General features: G+C 49.8%; 1 protein-coding gene across 7 annotated transcripts in view; it reads left to right on the top strand.

The window, feature by feature from the left end:
- Positions 1 to 19,529, top strand: part of Mylk (myosin light chain kinase) — a 251,216-nt gene that overhangs the window by 219,835 nt on the left and 11,852 nt on the right. For all 7 annotated transcript variants that reach the window (XM_004873623.4, XM_087216248.1, XM_004873625.4 and 4 more), the window contains 7 exons: positions 1,324 to 1,356; positions 1,457 to 1,550; positions 2,450 to 2,653; positions 7,703 to 7,920; positions 9,934 to 10,057; positions 16,460 to 16,612; positions 18,966 to 19,089. In XM_004873623.4, coding sequence (XP_004873680.2) covers positions 1,324 to 1,356; positions 1,457 to 1,550; positions 2,450 to 2,653; positions 7,703 to 7,920; positions 9,934 to 10,057; positions 16,460 to 16,612; positions 18,966 to 19,089 — 950 coding nt within the window. The remainder of the gene's footprint in view (positions 1 to 1,323; positions 1,357 to 1,456; positions 1,551 to 2,449; positions 2,654 to 7,702; positions 7,921 to 9,933; positions 10,058 to 16,459; positions 16,613 to 18,965; positions 19,090 to 19,529) is intronic.

Here is a 19,529-nt window from a genome sequence, read left to right as displayed (position 1 = left end):
ACACTTGCAAACTCCTGTACTGTCCCCAACACTCACACATTCTCACGTTCCCCGCCCACTCACACATACACTCACACGCTTCTGTACTGTCCCACACACCAGTACACACACTCCCACACATACACACACAGTCATGCACACACTCACACATCCGTACACCTACACTGTCCCCCCACACATACACACAGCCCCATGCTCGCATTCACTCCCGTGCCATCCCTCACACACTCCTATACCATCCCACGGGGACTCACACATTGGCATACCATCCCCCCCACGCCCACACTTCAAACATCCACTCCTCTCATTTCTGTCACATCCTTGCTCTGTCTTGCCGGAAATCTCCCTCGTCCAACTACCAGCCAGAACACAGCTAGGGCAATGGCCGGGTACAGATGAGGGGATGGAGGCTGGAAAGGGAAAGCACTCTGCCAAGGTCAGGAAGCCTCCAAAGCCCTCCTGTTGACAGGTAGATGTCCAGCAAGGCAGAGAAAAGCCAGGCACTTTTGAGGGGATGTGTCCCAGGGACACTGGCCGCCCCCATGTCCGCCCTTCACCCCCAGTATATCCGTGAGAGCACTGGCGTGGGTCACTGTGTCCCCCTTGGCCTGCCTCAGTGGACACTAGTTGGCCTCATTTGTGTGACGTCACTCATTCGTGTGACCCCTCCCTGTATTCTTGTTGCCTTTAAGGCACAACCCAGGTGCGGCCCCTTTTAGGAGCAACTACTCTGGTTCTGTCATTGCCTCTGCATGCATCCCATCTGTGCTGTGATGAGAGAGACTCGCATGTGACACTTTGTGATTGATACTTCAAGTACGCAGCACATGTTTCTTCCTCTCCAGCTAAATTATAAACTTCAAGAAGGAAGGAGAAACCATGCCTAGCATATGTTTTTGATTGGTTTGCCTATATAACTGGCAGTTATGCTAGGTAAACTGCCGGGATTCCAGTAAAAAAAAAAAAGTTCAACAAATGGATAAATGGATTTACACTGGAAGCATTTTAAGTCACCATGCTCCAAACCAGGGCAGAAAGGGCCTGTGACAGTTCTGTGTAGCTTGTGTAAGTCCAGAGGCACTGGGAGACATGGGGGCTGCAGGGTTAGGAGTGAGAGGGTTGGAGGTGAGATCTGGCAGAAGAGTGGGCTGGCTGAGGGGAGGGGCCAGGACCTGCCAGGCAGCACCTGGCCCTGACCAAACCCAGGGGATACAGAGCTGTAGGCTGCCAGCCTGGAGCCCAGCAAGGCCCAACATGCCTTGCTCTCAGTGGGCCTCGAGTACTGATCTCTATGTCTTCTCTGCCCCTGTCTGTCTTCCCTAGAGCCGAAGGATGAAGTGGAGGTGTCAGATGATGGTGAGTGCCGGCCACCTGTCCTCGGGTCAGGCTCTCTGGGTGAACGGGGCTGAGCAAGGGGGTCACATGGCTCACGTTGACCCTGACATGTGCCCTACAGATGAGAAGGAGCCTGAAGTGGACTATCGGACAGTGACCGTCAACACTGAACAAAAAGTATCTGACCTGTACAACATCGAGGAGCGATTAGGATCGTAAGTGGAAGGGGTCTCACAGTTAAAGCTGGTGCTTCTTCCTGACCTTTCCTGGGCTCAGCCTCCCCGCTGGGCTGGGGTTCTTGTGGTGATCAGGAAGGTGTCATTTACCCTGGGCTCTGTGCAGGGCCCGGCCTGGCAGCAAGGCCTCCCTTTTCTGTGCCTCCACTCACAACACCAAAACTGAATCAGATTGCCTGATCTCTTCCACTGGGTCCATGGAAGTGGTCAGGAGTGACCAGCACCTGTGTCTAGCGATGCACATACACAGCCCTCATGACTCCCTGGATGAACTCAGCCCTCACCCTTTACTCTGCCTTCTTCCTGGGGCCAGCAGGGTGCCAGTGGGCTCAGACCCCAACAGGCTGCCACTCCCATACACACACCAGGTCTCTCCTTGGAGGAGTGTAAGAACGAGAAGAGAAAAGGAGTTAGGCACAGCCTTTATTTCGAGTGGTGCAAACCCGTCAGCAGCTCTAGGAAGGGACCCTGGGCTGTCACCTGGGGACCAGTGCTGGGGTAGGGTGGAAGGCAGGGCACCACTCAGTGAATCTGTATTCAGGAAGACCAGCCTCAGTCTCCCTTCATGGGCACCTGCAGCGAAGGGCAGGGAAGGCCACCAGCCAGGACTGAATGGAAATGTGCTCACTGGTCTAGTGCAGGAGCTGGTAAACCTTTTCCATAAAGAGCCACACAGCTGATATTTTAGGCTTTGTGTCCATTGTAGCACCAAAGCCACCATGGATGACACATAAACAGGTATGGCTGTGTTCCAGGCAGACCTTAACTATAAAAAGAGGCAGGTCAGATGTGTTCCCTGGGCCATAGTTTGCCACCCCAGATTTAGTAGAAAGCTTCTCTAAATTTGGCTTTTTCTCTCCTCCCCCTTTCATGTGCAGTGGGAAATTTGGACAAGTTTTTCGACTTGTAGAAAAGAAAACTGGAAAAATCTGGGCAGGGAAATTCTTCAAGGCATATTCAGCAAAAGAGAAAGAGAATATCCGGGAGGAGATTAGCATCATGAACTGCCTTCACCATCCCAAGCTGGTCCAGTGTGTGGACGCCTTCGAGGAGAAGGCCAACATCGTGATGGTGCTGGAGATGTGAGTGGCACTGAGGGGCCGGGAGCCCCTGCCCGTGTTCCTCCTGCTGTCCTATCCCAGCTACTTCTGCCCAAGACGGAAAGTGTTGCGAACAGGGTGTGACGTGGAGATGCTCACCAGCCCTGTGCTTGATTCCCTAACTAGAAGATATGTGGGCACCCCTGCATCCTTTCCCTCTCATCTCCCCTGAAAGGGCTGGAGCTAGCCCTGTGTTCCTTGGTGTCATGCAGGGCATTCTCACCTAAAGGTGGCTTGAGGAGGAAGGGAAAAGATAGCAGCTTCCTAACTTCCCTGCAAGAGAAGTCCCAGGCCTGGGGGCTCAGAAACCTGGGATGGAACCCACGCGCAGGTCAGGTCCTTCCTCTGTGTGTGTGTGAGTCCCCGTTTCCCCGTTCCTCCCTGATGTGTGTCCTTTGGGTTCTGACTGACCAGAGTAGCAGTTTCTCTGCTGGGGTGTGAAAGGCAAGGGGATAGATCAGATGACTCCAGCCAGGTCCTTCCCAGAATCCATTGTTTCCTCTGATCCTGCACCTCTACCTCTTCTATCATGCACGCACGCACACACACACACACACACCTATACACACATATTCAGGCACACACTGGCATCAGTAAGCCATGTGTCTTCCACAGCACCTGCAGTTTTTACAAGTTTCCTTTTTTTAATCTGAATTTCTTTAATATATACAATCACATCAAAATTTCTTAGAAAATACACAGTGAAAAAAGTCTTTTCCTGCCCGTTTCTGCCCCATCTACCCTGTTCCTAGCCCACACCACCACCAGAGGTAAACAGTGTTGTTTGCCTTGTTCTACCAAAAATCTCTCCATGGAAATACAAGTATATATGACATAGATTCTTATGTTCCTGCCTTTGCACTTCACATTATTCACCAAACTGCTGTGATCCAGTCCTGCACCCCTTCAGCTCCATGGATCATCACAGCAGACTGAAGCCGTCTGCTCTGGATAAATGGTCAGCGGCTTCCAGGCTTTGCTTTTGCAAACAACCATTGTTTGCATCATCGCACACATGTCTTTTCACTCATGCCTGAGTGTATCTGTAGCATTCATTCCCAGAGTGAGGGCCTGCTGGGTTAGAGTGTGCACATTTGAACACCTCAGTGCTATTGTGGAGTTCCCTTCAGCAGCATTCTTGTATTGCTCATCCTGAACCTCAGCGGGGGTTGGTCCCGTGAGAGAATCCTTCAGCATCGGAGCCCTCTTCTTCCCAAAAGACAGCCTGTAAGTGGGTAGCAGTCTTTTCCGTCTGCTCCCTGCCGGACCATTTGGGCATATTTCTTCCAGAATATGTTCCTCAGGACAGGCAAGAGTGGTTAGGAGCACAGGCATGAGCAGATAGACCTTCTTCAAATCCCAGCTCTTCCTCCTACTTGTCATTGACCTTATGTGAGCTCCTCAGCTGTGCCCACCCTTACTTTTATTTTTCATAAAAGAGGTGATTAAAATCTCCTCCTAGATGCCATGGGGATTAAGTGAAATAATGCTTGAAAGGCTCATTACTCTGAAACAGGAGGCTCTTAGCAATGACACATTGACTTTTTCTGTATCCTGGTCTTTTTTCTACTTAAAAGTATTCTGTGAGCATTTTAATATCCAACTTAGTGTCATGGGACTAATCCTTCCCAGTATTCAGGAGGCTTGGCCTCAAGTTCTGCTACAATTGAGATGTGATTTTTAATTCCTATATCCTACCAGCAGAAAGAGGTATTTGGATTCAAGTAATTAATCTTGTCTCCCCTTTGTCAATAAAATTGTTTAGTTCTATGAAATCATCAGAGACTCAGAGAAAATCTTCATTTGTATCTTAGGATCAACTTCAAACTTTCCATCTTTGCCATTTTCCAGAAATATTTAACCTATGTCTGTGGCCTTATTCTTCAACCCTCAAAATATCCTTGTGGGCTGTAGCTTTGGAGTACAACAGGTTACTCAGTCCACAGAGAGTGGGCGTGCGAGGACATCTGGAGAAATGTCTTATCTTCAGAAGTTAAACCTTGAGTGAGTTCGTGAGAGGGGACAGGAGGCAGCTGAGGCTGGGTGAGGCTGGGCAGTCACACCAGTGGGCAGAATACCATACTTAGCTTGGAATCAGGAGCTGGCAAGCTGGATGGAAAAAGCCAGAAGAAATGTAAGAAGGTTTCAACTGGTCTGGCTTTCATCCCTCTACCCACTCCTCCCCCATGGACAGGAGCAAGTCTTCCACGCACAGATGCCAGAATGTTCCCTCCACTTGGGGTACAGACCTTGCCCCATGATAGGAACTCACCCAGGGAAGAAGGGAGCCGGTTCATGAAGCATTTTCATGTCCCTTCCAGCCTACCCTTTCTAAGAGCTGGCCTTGGGAGAGGGGAAGGTTGACATTCCACAGCAAAATCTGCTATTCTCCTTGTCCGATGGAGAAACTACAGAAGAAGGGTGATGCCCAGTTATAGAGGAAAGTGGAATGGATATTCCAGGGTCCCAGCCTTCCATTCAGCTGCCTCATAGGTGTGAAGAGTAGAAACAAGCATCCCTTCAGCCTTCCTGGCTTCTGAGCTTTAGGGATAAGCCCCATCATGTAGTAGTGTGGCTCTGAGACAAGAGATCGTTCCCGGCCCTCACTTGGAGCCCGGGCTTGTCCTTGTGAAAGTGTCTGGGATACACCAAGGGGTGGTAGGACACTGAGCACTAAAAAGGACTTGAAGTTTAGGCTAAGTTCTTGGCGGCTGATCTCACCCTTATGCTCCTGTTAGCAAAGTTTATCAGAGAACATCTAGCTGGCTGCTGTGACATAAAGAGCAGAAGGCCTGTGCCTTGAGTCCCCAGACAGCATCTTTCCTTCTGGCTGCCACCAGGTAGTGCTGACCAAGGCCTGGAGCACTGCGGATCCAGCCAGTCCTTCAGGACAGGTAGCCTTGGTGATAGCAGGTTTCCATTTACCATTCACCTGCTCACTGCCTGTTTATTAAGCACATATTTCCTCAGTCTGTCTTGGCCAATGGCATACTCCTAGGTCTGTGGGTGGTGGCTTCTGCCTATCAAACCAGAGTCCTGAGCAGTTTGAAATCTATAGAACCATTAATCCCACTTGTTTAGGATGATCCTTCCATACAGGAGGTGGATTACAGGAACAGTTTGCAAAATATTAAATATATTGAAAGAACAGTGAACCTATTTGAAGCAATACTGGCCAAGTTACTTCTAGAAATGCCACAGCAAATTATCTCCATGGTTAGGATGTTATCACTTGTCTCAGACATTCCCAAGAGCACTGAAAATAATGGTTACTTGCTTTTTTAGAGTATTTTAAGTTTAAAAGTAAATGTTTGGGGACACCTTGTCAGTGTCAGATATCACTAGATATGAATGCGGGCCGGAAATGAGCCAGGCCTTTTGCAGATAGGCGGACAAACAACTCTGAAACAAAGCTGAATTGATGCAAAAAGTACAGGCACAATGCATGGATGCCCATGGAGGGAAAGATCATTTCACATGAAGTAACGGGGACTGATTTCTCTGAGGGTGTGAATTTCCATTGGCCACCCAGGAGTGGCAGTAGAGTAACCTAGTATTTCCTAAATATATCTGATTGTAAGAGTGACATGGGATACTTATTAAAAATATGGATCCTCAAATCCCTCCCAAGAATCTCCAAATCAAAATCTCCAGGGAAAGAAGCTTAGAAATCTTTATTTTCAATAAGAGCCCCCAAGTGATTCCTTAAAAACTTTTTTAGGGCTGGCGATTTAGCTCAGTGGTACCACGCCTGCCTTGCAAGCACAAGGTCCTGAGTTTGACCCCCGGTACCAAAAAAAAAAAAAAACTTTAAAATTGATACTTAACATGCACTTACTTTATGCTGTGAACCTTTGTAAGCAGTCTGCCTGTTAACTCATTTGTGACACTGCGTGCACCTGTGTGAGATGGTGCTGTTTTTATCTGCACCTTAAGGATGAAGGAATAAGGCACAAAGATATTAAGAATTGGCTGAGACCTAGCAATATACTTCAAATTTGTCTTGGAGCCTTGGTGGATAGCAATAGAAACAGAGGGAGACTTTGGGACAAGATGCGCCACCTGCTGGTAGTGCAGAGATCTTCTCAGATCTTCTCTAAAGAGTCAGTTCTAGCTCCCTCTCGTGGCCACTGGCGCACACTGACCTTTCCCAGTTCAGCCCTGCCCATAGTGTGGCATGGAAGTAGAGATGGATAAACTATGATGTGTTGCGCCTCATATACATCCCTGTCTGTCCTGCAGGGTCTAGTGACAAGATCCTTGGCCTCCCAGGGTGTCAAACAATAATTAACACGTGCTGAGCACTGGCTGTGTACCAGCACTGGCCAGGCATGATACTTCACCAAGGTCCCTGCATTCCTAGCAACTCCATGAAGCAGGGACAGAGAAGACAACTGCAACTTGAGCTCAGAAAGGTTAAATAAAAGTTAATAAAAGACAGAGATGGGTTCAAAGTCAGCTCCTTGCTGTCTTCATTATGACTCCCCTTGAAGGGGGCAGTCCCCGAATGAAGCCCACCCAGGCTTGTCCCACCACTGGACCTACAGACCGAGTTTACAGATATCTGGATGCCATGTAAGTTACCAAGGGCATGGTTTAAACTTGGTGAGCAGTGAGCAAGAAAGTTGAGCCCGTGGCTGGGGCAAGGGACCAGAGAAGACCCAGGCAATTCAGATGGAAGGTCCAATAGAAACTTATAGAAACTGAGTGTTTTAAACTTAAGCTTCATGTGATTAAAAGACACAGCTAGGGTACAAGAATGTTGCCTTAAGCATCCATGGTCACATGTGACTGCCCAGATTGCCCTTTTTGCTAAGGACCCAGAACTCTCCATTTATGCCCGCCTGTGGGACTGCCAGGCCTGAGGACTACCTGACTCCATGTGCCACCCTGAGCCCTGGCTTCCTTCCTTAATGGAAACCTGGGGTTCAGGAGGCTATTGACGTGCTCCTTCTTCTGGCCTCCCCTGGCCAGATGCCATGATCCTGGGCCTGACCTGAGTGCCCTTCCCACCTCCTCGTGTCCCCACAGCGTGTCAGGTGGTGAGCTGTTTGAGCGTATCATTGACGAGGACTTCGAGCTGACAGAGCGGGAGTGCATCCAGTACATGAGGCAGATCTCGGAGGGGGTGGCCTACATCCACAAGCAGGGCATCGTGCACCTGGACCTCAAGCCTGAGAACATCATGTGTGTCAACAAGACGGGCACCAGAATCAAGCTCATCGACTTCGGTCTGGCCCGGAGGCTGGGTAAGGCCCGTCCATCTCTCCTCTTGTCACCACTGTGGCAACAGTGGCTGTTTGTGTTTCACACATTGTTTATTACAGGAAATAGTACTGGGGTCAAAGTCAGACATGCTGAAGACTGCTCAGGTTCAAACCCAGCCCCTACCACTTACACTGTGCAACTGTGAGCCCTAAAGTAATCATCTATAAAATGGGCTAGCAGTAGTGGCCACCTCACAGGCTCATAGGAAGGAGGGCCAAGCAAGTTAATACCGGCAAGAGGACAGTGACAGTGCCACACATAGCAAGCACTGTGTAGGCACTTGTTTACTTGATGATGGTAATGATGGTGCCATTGGTGGCAAAACTCATTTCGGTGATGGTGGCTCCTCATATCTATAGTTACATACGTATGGTTCCCAAAGCACTTTCACATTAAAAAAAAAATTGAATCTCATTGATTCTCACAGGACATAAGCAGGGCAGACTTTTTGAGCCCCAGTGTGTACAGTAGGAGACCAAGGCTCACAACAACTTTGCCTAGCAAGTCCCACCATGAGCTAGAGGAGTTTTGGGGCTGGAATAAGGTCCACAGGCGCAGCTCAGACACTGCAGAGCCTCTCTCCTGTCTGTGCACCAAGCAGAAAGGAGGCAGTGGGGTAGAGGCCAAGGCCACATCCCAGCCTGGAAGCTATTTTGGTCAGGTGTCGGCATCACATCCCACCTTCGGGCTCTCTGCCTCTGCAGTTCTCTGATGTCTCAGTCTCTCTCCTTCCCAGCCAGAGCCTGTTAACAAGGTGCTCCAGGGCCAGACTGAGCTGGCCTTGCTTTTCCGATCCTGTGGAGAGCAACGAGAAGCTGGCCATGCCAATGCCAACCTGCAAACCTTCTCCCAGATGCCCAGCCCTGGTTGAGAACCATGAGGGAGTGAGGTCCTGACAGGCCTTGACCTGCTTGTTAATCAGCATGGTCAGGCCAGAATCATGCTCTGGCACTGGGCATTGTGCCTGCTCTGCTCTCACCTGCTAAAGGGGCAGGCTGGGCAGCGGCCAGTATATGGGTTCTGCTCTGGACAGTGACCATGAATAAAGTAAACAAACAGGGAGGCACAAGCCTGGAAGCTGGCAGTGTCGGAAACCAGGGGACACAATGCTCAGGTTCCCTTGGTGGGAGGTGCTGTGGGAACAGCAGTGTTCACCGAGGAGCAGAGAACCAGGGAGTAGAAGGTAACGGGAGGGGAGGTTGGAGCAAGGCTTCCACGGTGTGAGAGCTGTAAAGTGCTTTGCTTTAGAACATTTGCCACAGGCACTGCAGAGTCAAACAAGACCAGATGTGGCTCCTAGGCCAAAGGATTTCCACCCCCAGCAGCTGTGCCTGCCTTTGGGGCACACTGACAGGCATCTCCTGTCCGTTATGGTCCCTGCAGCTCCTGAGACCTGAAGCTAGGAGATAAATAGGAGAAGCAGTGGAGTGGAGGGAAACCTGGCTCGGTGATCAGACTGCCTGGGTTCAGGTCCCCACCACCACTGGTGAACCAGGTGGGGAGGTCACCTCACTTCCCTGCACCTCACTTTTGTCCGGAGTAGCATGAGCACCATACCTACTTCTTAGGATCATTGAGTATATTAAATAGGAAAATCCTTGTAAATCTGGGAGCGGGGCACATAAAATACAGTGAATGAATATCAGAGGTTATTAAGCATGAGTCACAATCCCTCCCTTGGGGAACTAAGTTACAGGGGACACAGGACATGGACACACGAAAGGCTCACTTGGGCAGGGGCCTTAAGGGCCTCTTCTTCCCCTCCCAGCCCACTCAGGACATTTGAGGTGAGTACTGCTGGCTGGTTTCACTGGTGGGTTGACAGCCTTGTTAATGAGGCCAGGTGTCTCTGAGGTGCTCCGTGAGACAGTACTCACAGGCTGAGCCTTTGTGTCCCTTCCAGTTTGGAACCCTTGCACAGACAAGGGCAGGTGCTTACCCCGAGCTGGCCCCATGACATGCTGTTGATGGACCCCTCTCCATCCTGGTTTCAGAGAATGCAGGGTCTCTGAAGGTCCTCTTTGGCACCCCAGAGTTTGTGGCTCCTGAAGTGATCAACTATGAACCTATCAGCTACGCCACGGACATGTGGAGCATCGGGGTCATCTGCTATATCCTGTAAGTCCTGTGGCACTCGGGGAGCAGACTGAGAGTCCCACGGCAGGATCCCAGGATGCCGTGATGTTTGGGGAGGGACCAGAACAGGTCATGATGGGGAACCCAGCCTAGAGCAGAGGGTGACAGCTACCGCCCCTGCCCCTGCCATCCCACCTGCTCCTGGGTTCCCAGTGAGTCAGCGGTCTGCACCCATTCTGTAGCAACGTGGAGTGGCATCCCATACTGAGCCTCCAGTCTCCAGGGCTACCAGCCTGGGGCCTTTGGTCAGGAGGGGAAACAAAGCTAGCACCCTCCCTTGTCAGTGGGTTCACGAAGGAGGGAGGGAGGCCAGGCACATGTCTCTGGGAGTCTGTATTGTACTCTGCGAACAGCACCCCATCTGCATGGGCAGGGACTAAGATCAGCCTCATCTCTGACTCCATTGTGTGCACTGACTAATGGGCACTTTTGAGGGCAGAGCCTTAAGTGGGGCCAGCAAACAGAAAGCAAGGCAGTATTTATATGTGGAAAATCAGGTGGCAGTAGAAAGCCATTTAAGTGAACAGTGATGGAGAAAAGGAGGAGAAGCCAGCAACCTTTAACATCCAGCAATCACCTAGGCTCAAGTGCAGGTTTGGGCTGAGGTCTGGGGGACCTGAGGTTCTATGCTTCCAAGAGATCGCAGATCGCTCCTGGCACTGCTCTAGGGATGCTTGGGGTTCACTGATTGAGTCCTGAAGCTTCAAGATGCAGGCAGCTGTTAGGCGCAGAGGCAGACTCTGAACTTGGGGGCAACATCCAGTTATGGGATGGTATCCCCAAAGATGTAGATATGGAGCATCTCTTCAAAAACACTTACATTGTCAAAAGCAAAAGAAAATGTTTCCATAGAAAACATAAGGAGGATCTCAAAGAGTAGTTTCCTAGGCCTCTGGGCTCTTCAGCCTCAGGGTAGGAAAAGGCTCTCATGATTCTGCTGCCCCTTGGGTTTAGGAACCACTGTTAGGAAAGCTTTGGCAGGAGCAGGGCGACTGGTCAGTGAGGCCTTCTCGAACATGCAGGAGTTTTAATCTCACTGTGGTCTGTGAGGATGGCCTCCCTCCTCAGCTGAACCTGTACCATGGCTTCTCTTCCCCACCTTCTTCCTTGCCCAGGGTCACCCCTCACTGCAGCCTTCCCCAGATCCCACCCAGTAGAGAAGAAACTGTAGGCCAAGCATACATTTCCCTGCCTCACCCCATGCCTGCACCCTTCAGGAGGGGACGCTGATGAGTACAGTCGGCTGTGCCCAGGGAGGTCAGGAAGCAGCTGCTGTGGGCCTGGCCGGTGCTCATGCAGATCTCTGAGCCCTGGGAAATAACCTGACCCTGCAGAAGCCGTCCTGGTCAGCTGCCTCTGCTCAGACCCCACTGCCTTGTGGATTGGCTCAATCCCTGTGGGTTCCCCTCCTGCTTGCACAAACCTAAAAGTGGGTCATGACAGGGGTTTGATGTCATTTGGCATTGGGGCCACAGTCTGGGCAGGTGACCAAGCCTCCCAGTTTGCCCAGGACTCACAGTTTCCTGGGATACAGGACTTTGACCACTAAAATGGGGACAGTCCCAAGCAGAGCAGAACAGCCCTCTTGAGCATGACTGTGGTGACTAGACTGCATAGCAAGTTTTCAGGGTAAACACCCCCGTTTCCTACCCCCAGACCAGGACCAGTGACCATCCCCCAGACACAGTCTTGTCTGTGGTAACAGGTTAGTGCTGCCTGTCCTCGAGCTTTGTGTAAATGAAATCGCCAAGAAAGAAGTGTGGCTTCTTTTGCTGGTCATGCTGAGATAAATTCATATGTGAATTGATGCAGCTGGAAAGGGCTCATTCTCCGTGCTGCTGTTTGAACATAATCCAGTCTATTTATCCCCTTAACACTGATGGGCTCAAGCCATTTCCAGTCTGGAGTGCTACAGGGATTGTGTCCTTGTGTTTTTGTGAACACGTCCATGCATTTCTGTCAGACATATGATCTAGAACTAGAATTGCTGGGTCATTAAAGCACTTTGTTCTAAAATGAAAATTCTTTTAGGTGAAGGAAAACGGTATTTTGGATCCTGTGCCACACTGTTGATTACATTACTTTCAAAGCTATGACCAAGAAATACGGAGGAGTTTTGGAAATGAGGTTTATTGTGATGCATGAGGGCCCAGCCTGAAGGTGGTTGGGCAGGGACATCAGGAGGAAGGAGAGGGGTGTGTGTGCCGGGCTGGAATGAGAGAAGTGGTGACAGCGGCTGGCTCCACCCGCTTAGCCCTGCATAGCTTCTGCCCCCACTATGGGCCTCACGGGACTCTTGCTTCCGGGCTGAAGGTCTGGAAGTTCCCTCTGGAGGCTCTCAGCAGAGCACGTGGTGCTGAAAATAAAGTTGGAGCTACCCAGATGGTTTCCCTTAGCCCTGCAGTGCAGAGCTCTAGGTCCCCTGCTGCAAGCAGCTAGAGACCGCTCTCCGGGCACCGTCTGGAGATCCCGGAGATGCTGTGCCCTGCTCCTGCCTCACTGTGGAGCCAGGCTGTCTGTCTGGCAGTCCCTGTCTGGGCCACTTCATCTGCATATAGAGAAACCCTCTGATCTCCTTTCTGAGGCAGAGGTGAGGAGGGGCGTAGGGGCCAGTGGTAAGGCAGCTGTTATTCAGCATGTGTCTGGTGAGTCCCTCGTTCCTGTCCCTGCTCCCTCCCAGCCTGGTTCTCTCATGCCTGGTTCTGGAGGGAGGGAGATTCCACTTGACAGAGCTTGGATCTCCGGAGGCCTTCCAAGGCCCCCTTGGTTTCTGGCAGAGAGAGAAAGTATAGGAGAGCTCTGCGCCACCCTTCCATGTGGTAGAAGCTACAAACCTGCCTCCTCTTCTGAGGCTTCTTCCCCTCCCTGTTTTCTGAGCACTTGGTGTTCCCTCGCTGCCTTGGTGAGAGCTACAGCCCTCCACTCCCGCCTCACCCTACTCTGCCATTCCTTTCCCCTCCCCCAAACAAAGAAGTTATTACTGTTCCACTTTTCCTCCCTGTCATCTTCCTGGCTGGCTCAGCAACACATCCTTCCCACTTTAGCTCATGTGTGGAGCACCCACCAGGGTCAGAGTGAGGGGCTGCTCCCTAACAGAGGGAGGAGAGGCGTGTGGTGGGGAGGCAGAGGAGCTCTGGTCTTGTCCCATCAGCCTGGGAGGAGCCCCAGTGCCCAAGCAGAGCATCAGGTGCCTCCTGCATCCCGGGTTGGGCTGCCCTGCCTTCCCTCCCAGGGCTGCCAGGCCTCTCCACTGCTGAGCCCAGAAGTGCTGTCTGGTCACTGCCCTGCCAAGGGCCTCACCAAGCCCTGTCCCACTTCCAGGTTTTGCTGTCTAGGCACTTGGGCTGTGGTTGACATGACTAAAGCCCAGGTGAGCTGCTGCTTACTGATCACTGCACAAAACCGTGTTCAGCTTTCCCTGGGGACCTGCCGTGCCCTCTCAGATCACTCACTGAGGAGCTGAAGTTTATAATGGGGGTAAAGATGAAGCCCTTCTCGGCACTCAATAGCTCCACTGGCAGATGTGTGTTCCCCTTAGCCTCCTGCTTGTATTTCAGGCTGCAGACAGATGACCAGACAGCACAACAAAGTGTTCTGCCACCTGCCTCACAAGTGCAAGGACCAAGCTCGATCCCTGCTACCCAAAAAAAAACCCCAAAAACAACAGAGAAAGTGTAGCCCAAGTGGCACTTCTGTGCCCTGCAGTGCTGTTCTGTCTTGAGAGGAGAAGAGGCCTCCCATGAGGCTCCCTGATGATGTCTCGTTGCAGGAAGGTTGGGAATGAAGGAATTAGGGCTGGAGCTGGAGTTCTGTGGTCCACAGCTTGCCAGGCATGCTCAGGGTCTAGGCTAGATTCCGCCACCCTCAAAAAAAAAAAAGGAGGAGGAAAGGAGAAATTACATGGCCCTACAGCCATGACCTTTATGACTGCATATACTTAAGATGTCATGAGAAGAAAAAGTACGTCCAAACACTTGCCCAGACTGATTACAATTTTGTGAAAATCAGATAAATCTATTGGCTAAAAACTAGATAAGACTAGGAAGGGGAGAGAGTTGTGGCTTATTGATAATAAAATATTTGTCAGTTGGTTGACTTTTTAATGAATGATGACATTTTTAAAATAAAAGACAATAGGAAATAAGGAGATAAGGCCTTTGGCAAATGGGAATGAGGGGAGGAGGAGAGGAGATGCAGAGGGGAGGGAGGAGGAAAAGGGGATATAAAAAGAAATAGGATGTGTCATTTACATGTACCAGCTACCTACAGTGAATGTATTTATGATATACTACAAACATGTACTAATAAAAGTTTTAAAACACGCATGACCCCTTATTGCAAATTCTTGCAATATAATCCAAAAAAAGAAAGTTAAAAGAAAATCTAGGAAAATCCTACCACCCAGAAACAGCCTTATTGATGGCTAGGGAATTTAGCTCAGTGGTTCTGCTGCCTGCCTTGCAAGTTGCAAGGTCCCAAGTTCAATCCCCGCTACCAAAAATAAAGAAAATTTGCCGCTTTTTCATCATGCTGTATGTGCAGATATTCTGCATTTTATTATTTTATTTTACGGAAAATGCTGAGGGAGCCAGGACCGGCTCAGAGGGTGTCTTAGATGGCTGAGCTGCCAGGAGGAGGAGGGCCAGAGGCCTGAGGCCAGGAGGCTCCCCCTGTGCTGGCGGTGGTGCAAAGATTAGGGCCTATCTTTGTAGGATTACAGCTCCTAATTAGGAAAGAAGCTTCGCAGAAGGGGACCTTTCGGCATTCCACAGCAGGGCTATTTGCCTTCCTGCCATCTTTTGCAGTGCTGCAGGACTTTCCCCTCATTGGTTCAAATGGAAAATGCAAAGACAAGAAGAAGCAGGTGCTGACCAGCAGAGACAGGCTGCTTCCTGGTGGGGCTTGGTTAGGCTGAACTGGATTGCAGAGATGGGGGCAGCTGGGAGGCCCTAGGAACCAGGCCTGATCTACCTGGTGAATAAAAGGGGAAACTGAGACCAGAAAGAAGAAGAGTAGCACATAATTGCAGACTAGTAAACTCCCACCCTTCTTTCACAGGGATATGATGGGACAACAACTACCTCTTTGTAAAACATCAATGTCTTGCTTTAAGAAAAATCATCTATGGAAAGCCTATTATTCAAAAACCCAAATATGTTGATATGTTAATTCACTTTGCAAGCTTTCTTCTCTTTATAATAGTGTTCACCAGAGGGTTTTTACCATCATAAGCTTTCTCCCAATATTTCAGGTAGGCTTTGTTCTACCACATTCTGTGTTTGATTGAGGACTAGTGTATTTTATAAGCCGAAAGCTCTCAAATGCCAAAACAGCCCCGGAAGCTCTTATTGGCTTATTGTCTATGAAGAAGGATTCATAAGGATTTGGGAGGAGGGACTTTAATAAAGCCCTAACTTGAGAGGTTGCTGGCTGAGAGCCCTAGATGCATCGTAAGGTTCAGACAGAGTCAGGGCAGGACTAGCTCCATAATTTACAAAATCAAAAGGTCAGGCCACTTCTTGAAACATTATCAAGAATTCCAAGGTAGGGCCAGGGATTTAGCTCAGTGGTTTCGCCGCCTGGTGTGCAAGCACAAGGACCCGAGTTCGATCCCCGGTACAAAAAATAATAATAATAATTCCAAGGTGGTGGCAGCAGAACATTAAACCAAGTGTGGGTTCATCTCAGGCAGGGCTACAGGCAGCTGTGCAGGTCGCACAGTGTGGAAGTCAGCAGTCAGCATGCACAATGGGGGACTGATGTACACAGAGGTTAGAGATCAGGCCACTGAGCCCTAAATCCGTACTATCTGGCTTTGAGATTCTCTTCCTTTCATATCTCCTTGGCTCAGGCTGCTGGTAAATGAGTTGTTCCTGCCAGCACAGGCTGGTGAGGCCAAGCCACCCCTGTGTTCTTAGAGCTGAAAGCATAGAGATAGAAAGAAGAGCAAGGAAGGGTGCGCTGTGTTCACAGTCCCAGAGAGCCCTTGTGGAGAGGGCCAGGGATTTAGGAGGAAGGGGCCCGTGAAGGTTCTGTGAGGGACAGGTGCCAGCCTGGGAACTGGGAAGAATGGCAGATGACCTAGTCTGGAAACTGAACCTCATTCTTGCCATCCACACTCACAGGCAGGTACTATCAAGAGGCTGGGGACACCCCTTAAATGCACTGAGCAACCAAGAAGAGATGAGGCCACAAAAGCCCCTGGAAGCTACCCCTGTTCCTTTCACAGGTGGAGGAAAGGCAGGTGCAAGCATGCACTGCCTCTGTGAGCTGGTGGGGGGCTGCTAGCCCTCACCTTTGACCTCAGCGCTCACCTGGGGCACTATACCCCTCCTCTCCCCACCATCATCTCCCTCACCCTGCTCTCCTGCTCTTCTTCCCCAGGGTCAGCGGTCTTTCTCCCTTCATGGGTGACAACGACAATGAGACCTTAGCCAATGTTACCTCAGCCACCTGGGACTTCGATGACGAGGCATTTGATGAGATCTCCGAGGATGCCAAGGATTTCATCAGCAACTTGCTGAAGAAAGATATGAAGTAACAAGCTGAGATTTCAGAGATGTCAGCTTTCCCAGACCTGGGCTGGTGTGGGAGACAGGGCTTCCCTGCCTGTGGGACTCCCTCCTCACCCCTGGGGCCAGGCCAGTCCTTGTCCCAAGGAGTGGTTGGGAGGGGAGAAGTCCCCTAGCCCTGCTCCAGCCAGACACCATATCCATCTGTAGACACACAGAAGCCCCACTTGAAAGGCGAACCCTGACCGAGGGCTGCAGGGAAAGGGCAGCTTGTCTGTGTGTGTAATGGTTGCTCCTTTAACTTTCTGTGCTGACACTCCAGCCCCTCTTTAGGGCTCACAGGGGATGCACCTTCTCAACACACCAGAGCAGATGACACAGGTAGCTGAGAACCTGTTGGGTAGTCCTCACCATACCCCAGATTATTCTGACTTGGTGTTCTTTTCACATCTAAATTATTTAGATAATCTGGCCCAGTTCCTTCTAACTCAGAGCACAGGAGGAGACCAATATGTCCAGGCACATGATGGCCAAGCTGTGAGAGGAAAAAGGCCAAATGCACAGTGAAACCCTTTGAGGTTTGAGTCAGAGGCCAGAGACTGAGATGGGAAGGAAACTATAGTGGAGGAGATGGCCGGGCTGCATAGAATCTATTGGTGCCCTCTATCCCGGTGAGCAGAATCAGTAGGATTAAAGTGAGGTGAGAGGGCTCTTCACTCTTCATGCGTAGAGAGAGGTGCCCAGAGGCAGGGAGCTGTGGGGATGTCAGGTGAGACTTCCTGCCTATTAGAAGCTTTTTACTTGGGAAATACGTGGCCAGATAAGGCATGGTCTTGGTCCAGAGCTCCCAGGGAGCTCACATTTGGCAATAGGAGCAGTTGTGGGCCTGCCAAGAAAGGCGATGTTGAAATCAGTAGTTTAGAGGAGGAAAAGGAGAGGCACAGCTTAGCATTCACACTGACTTTACAGCCTGGGTTCTGCCTATCTGTCTGGCCTATGGGCCCTCTGAGGCTGCCACTTGCTCCCCCTTGGGAGAAATGCTATTTGGAACAAGATCATGTAGCTGCTGCCGTAGCATGTTGCAGAGTCTCTTAGAAAGCTCTGTCTAGATCTTCTGTTACCCACCCATCTCTCAGTTCTCTTTAGCCATCTCAGGGCCAAATTCTCCTAGAGGTGACATTCCATACTTTTTTGGCAATGCAGTCTTTTAGCCTTTTGCTGTCAGTCTTTGCATCAGAAGTGGACACAACAAAAGAAGAATTAGGATGTTATAGGGGGTCTAGATTCCCTTCCAAGGTGAGGGATACCCCACACCCAAGATGAAAACCTTCCTCCTAGTAACTCTGGTTCAAGGATGGTTTTTGTCAACTAACCTTTGTTCAATGAACAGTTGGTAGATGGAATATTGTGTATACATCTTATTTTCTCATCATCCCTAAATTAACTCAGTAATAGGCAATGTCAGGTTCCTCTGTGCTCACACAATGGACTCACCAAAGAACTGGTTTCAGTCAAGTAGATCAAAACACTAGGTTCTCATAAACTCTTATACCCAACACCTCTTCAACAAGAAATCTCTATCTTTCAGCACTTTTAAGAACCTTTGTCTATTATAGGTAAAACATATAAATTACAGAAAATTTGAAGACTAAAAAAATTTAAACCATCCATAATCCCTTTATCTAAAGATCACTACATTGTGCTATACTTCTTTCTAGTAATTTTTCTATGTATGTTAGCATTTGGTTCTTTGGGCTTTATTAGTCCTATTACAGTTAAGATGACAACTCTGAAATATTTCTAGGGCTTTAAGAAAGATTAAATGAGTTTCAGCACAGTTCTAAGGTTGCCATAATTCATAGGTTGTATGCAGGATGTAACTCTAAACTGTAACAGGAAAAACCTGACATTCGACTACACCTTAAGAGAGAGTTCAGTGATTCTCAGCGGTTTTGTCCTGACGTTTCAATCCCCCTTCCTCTAGATGGGAAGACAGAAGGATTAGGCCTTCATAGGCCCAGCCCCCAAGCCATCTGCAGATGAGCCCATGCTAGAACATGGTGCTAGCCATCCTTCCCAGACTTGCCTGCCTTGTAGCACATACCCTTCCAGAACCCCAAGAACGAGTCATGAGATTCTAGTTGCTTTCCTGGTGGTTAAGCTTTCTCAACTCCGACCTACATTGGGTCTAGTCAGGGTAACCCAGACAAAGAAAGAAAAAAGATTGGTGTACAGTGACTTTGGTGGATGGACTGGGAGCAGAAAGCCCGGGGTCTTCCCTGTATGACTGGGGGCAGTTGACCTCCCATTTCTGATCTGACCAGTAGTCTCTGAGGTCCTCACCTGCTCAGAAATCTTTCAATTTCTGCCTTCATCAGAAACCGCTTGAACTGTACACAGTGTCTTCAGCACCCATGGCTAATGAAAGATACTAAGAACATGGAGGCCAAGAAGCTGTCCAAGGACCGGATGAAAAAGTACATGGCAAGAAGGAAATGGCAGGTAATGTGGGGCTCATTTGGACTGGGATGCTGCTCATCAAATCTGCTTTATTCAAGCCACTCTAATTCCCAACTTTCCATGGCTTTCCTCCAAGAAAATAAAAATGTGTTGCTGAAATAGTCCAAGACCTATTTTGAGCAGCTGATTAAGATACAGTGTTAAGCTAGGTCCTGAGTACAGTCTTTTTCAAAGAGGAGATCAGTTTCTCAATTACAGCTGTCTCTCCAAACACACTCAGCTTGGCCCCAGAGGTCCGGTAAGGGTCCAGTGAAGGCAGCCTGGTGCACCAGCCTTCACTCCTACTAAGCCAGATGTCTCGTGTTCAGGAGAGGGAGGAGCAGCAGCATCTTGAGGTCTGTCTGGCAACCCTGGAGAATGTGACCTCCTAACAGGCAACGTGACAGTCATACATTTACTTATCATCAAGGTGGGAGCACCTG

Source organism: Heterocephalus glaber, unplaced genomic scaffold, assembly GCF_053883595.1.
Source record: "Heterocephalus glaber isolate CG9 unplaced genomic scaffold, H.glaber_assembly_v1.0 deba00000122, whole genome shotgun sequence".
NCBI lineage: Eukaryota > Metazoa > Chordata > Mammalia > Rodentia > Bathyergidae > Heterocephalus > Heterocephalus glaber.
This window is presented reverse-complemented; position numbering and strand designations above follow the sequence as displayed.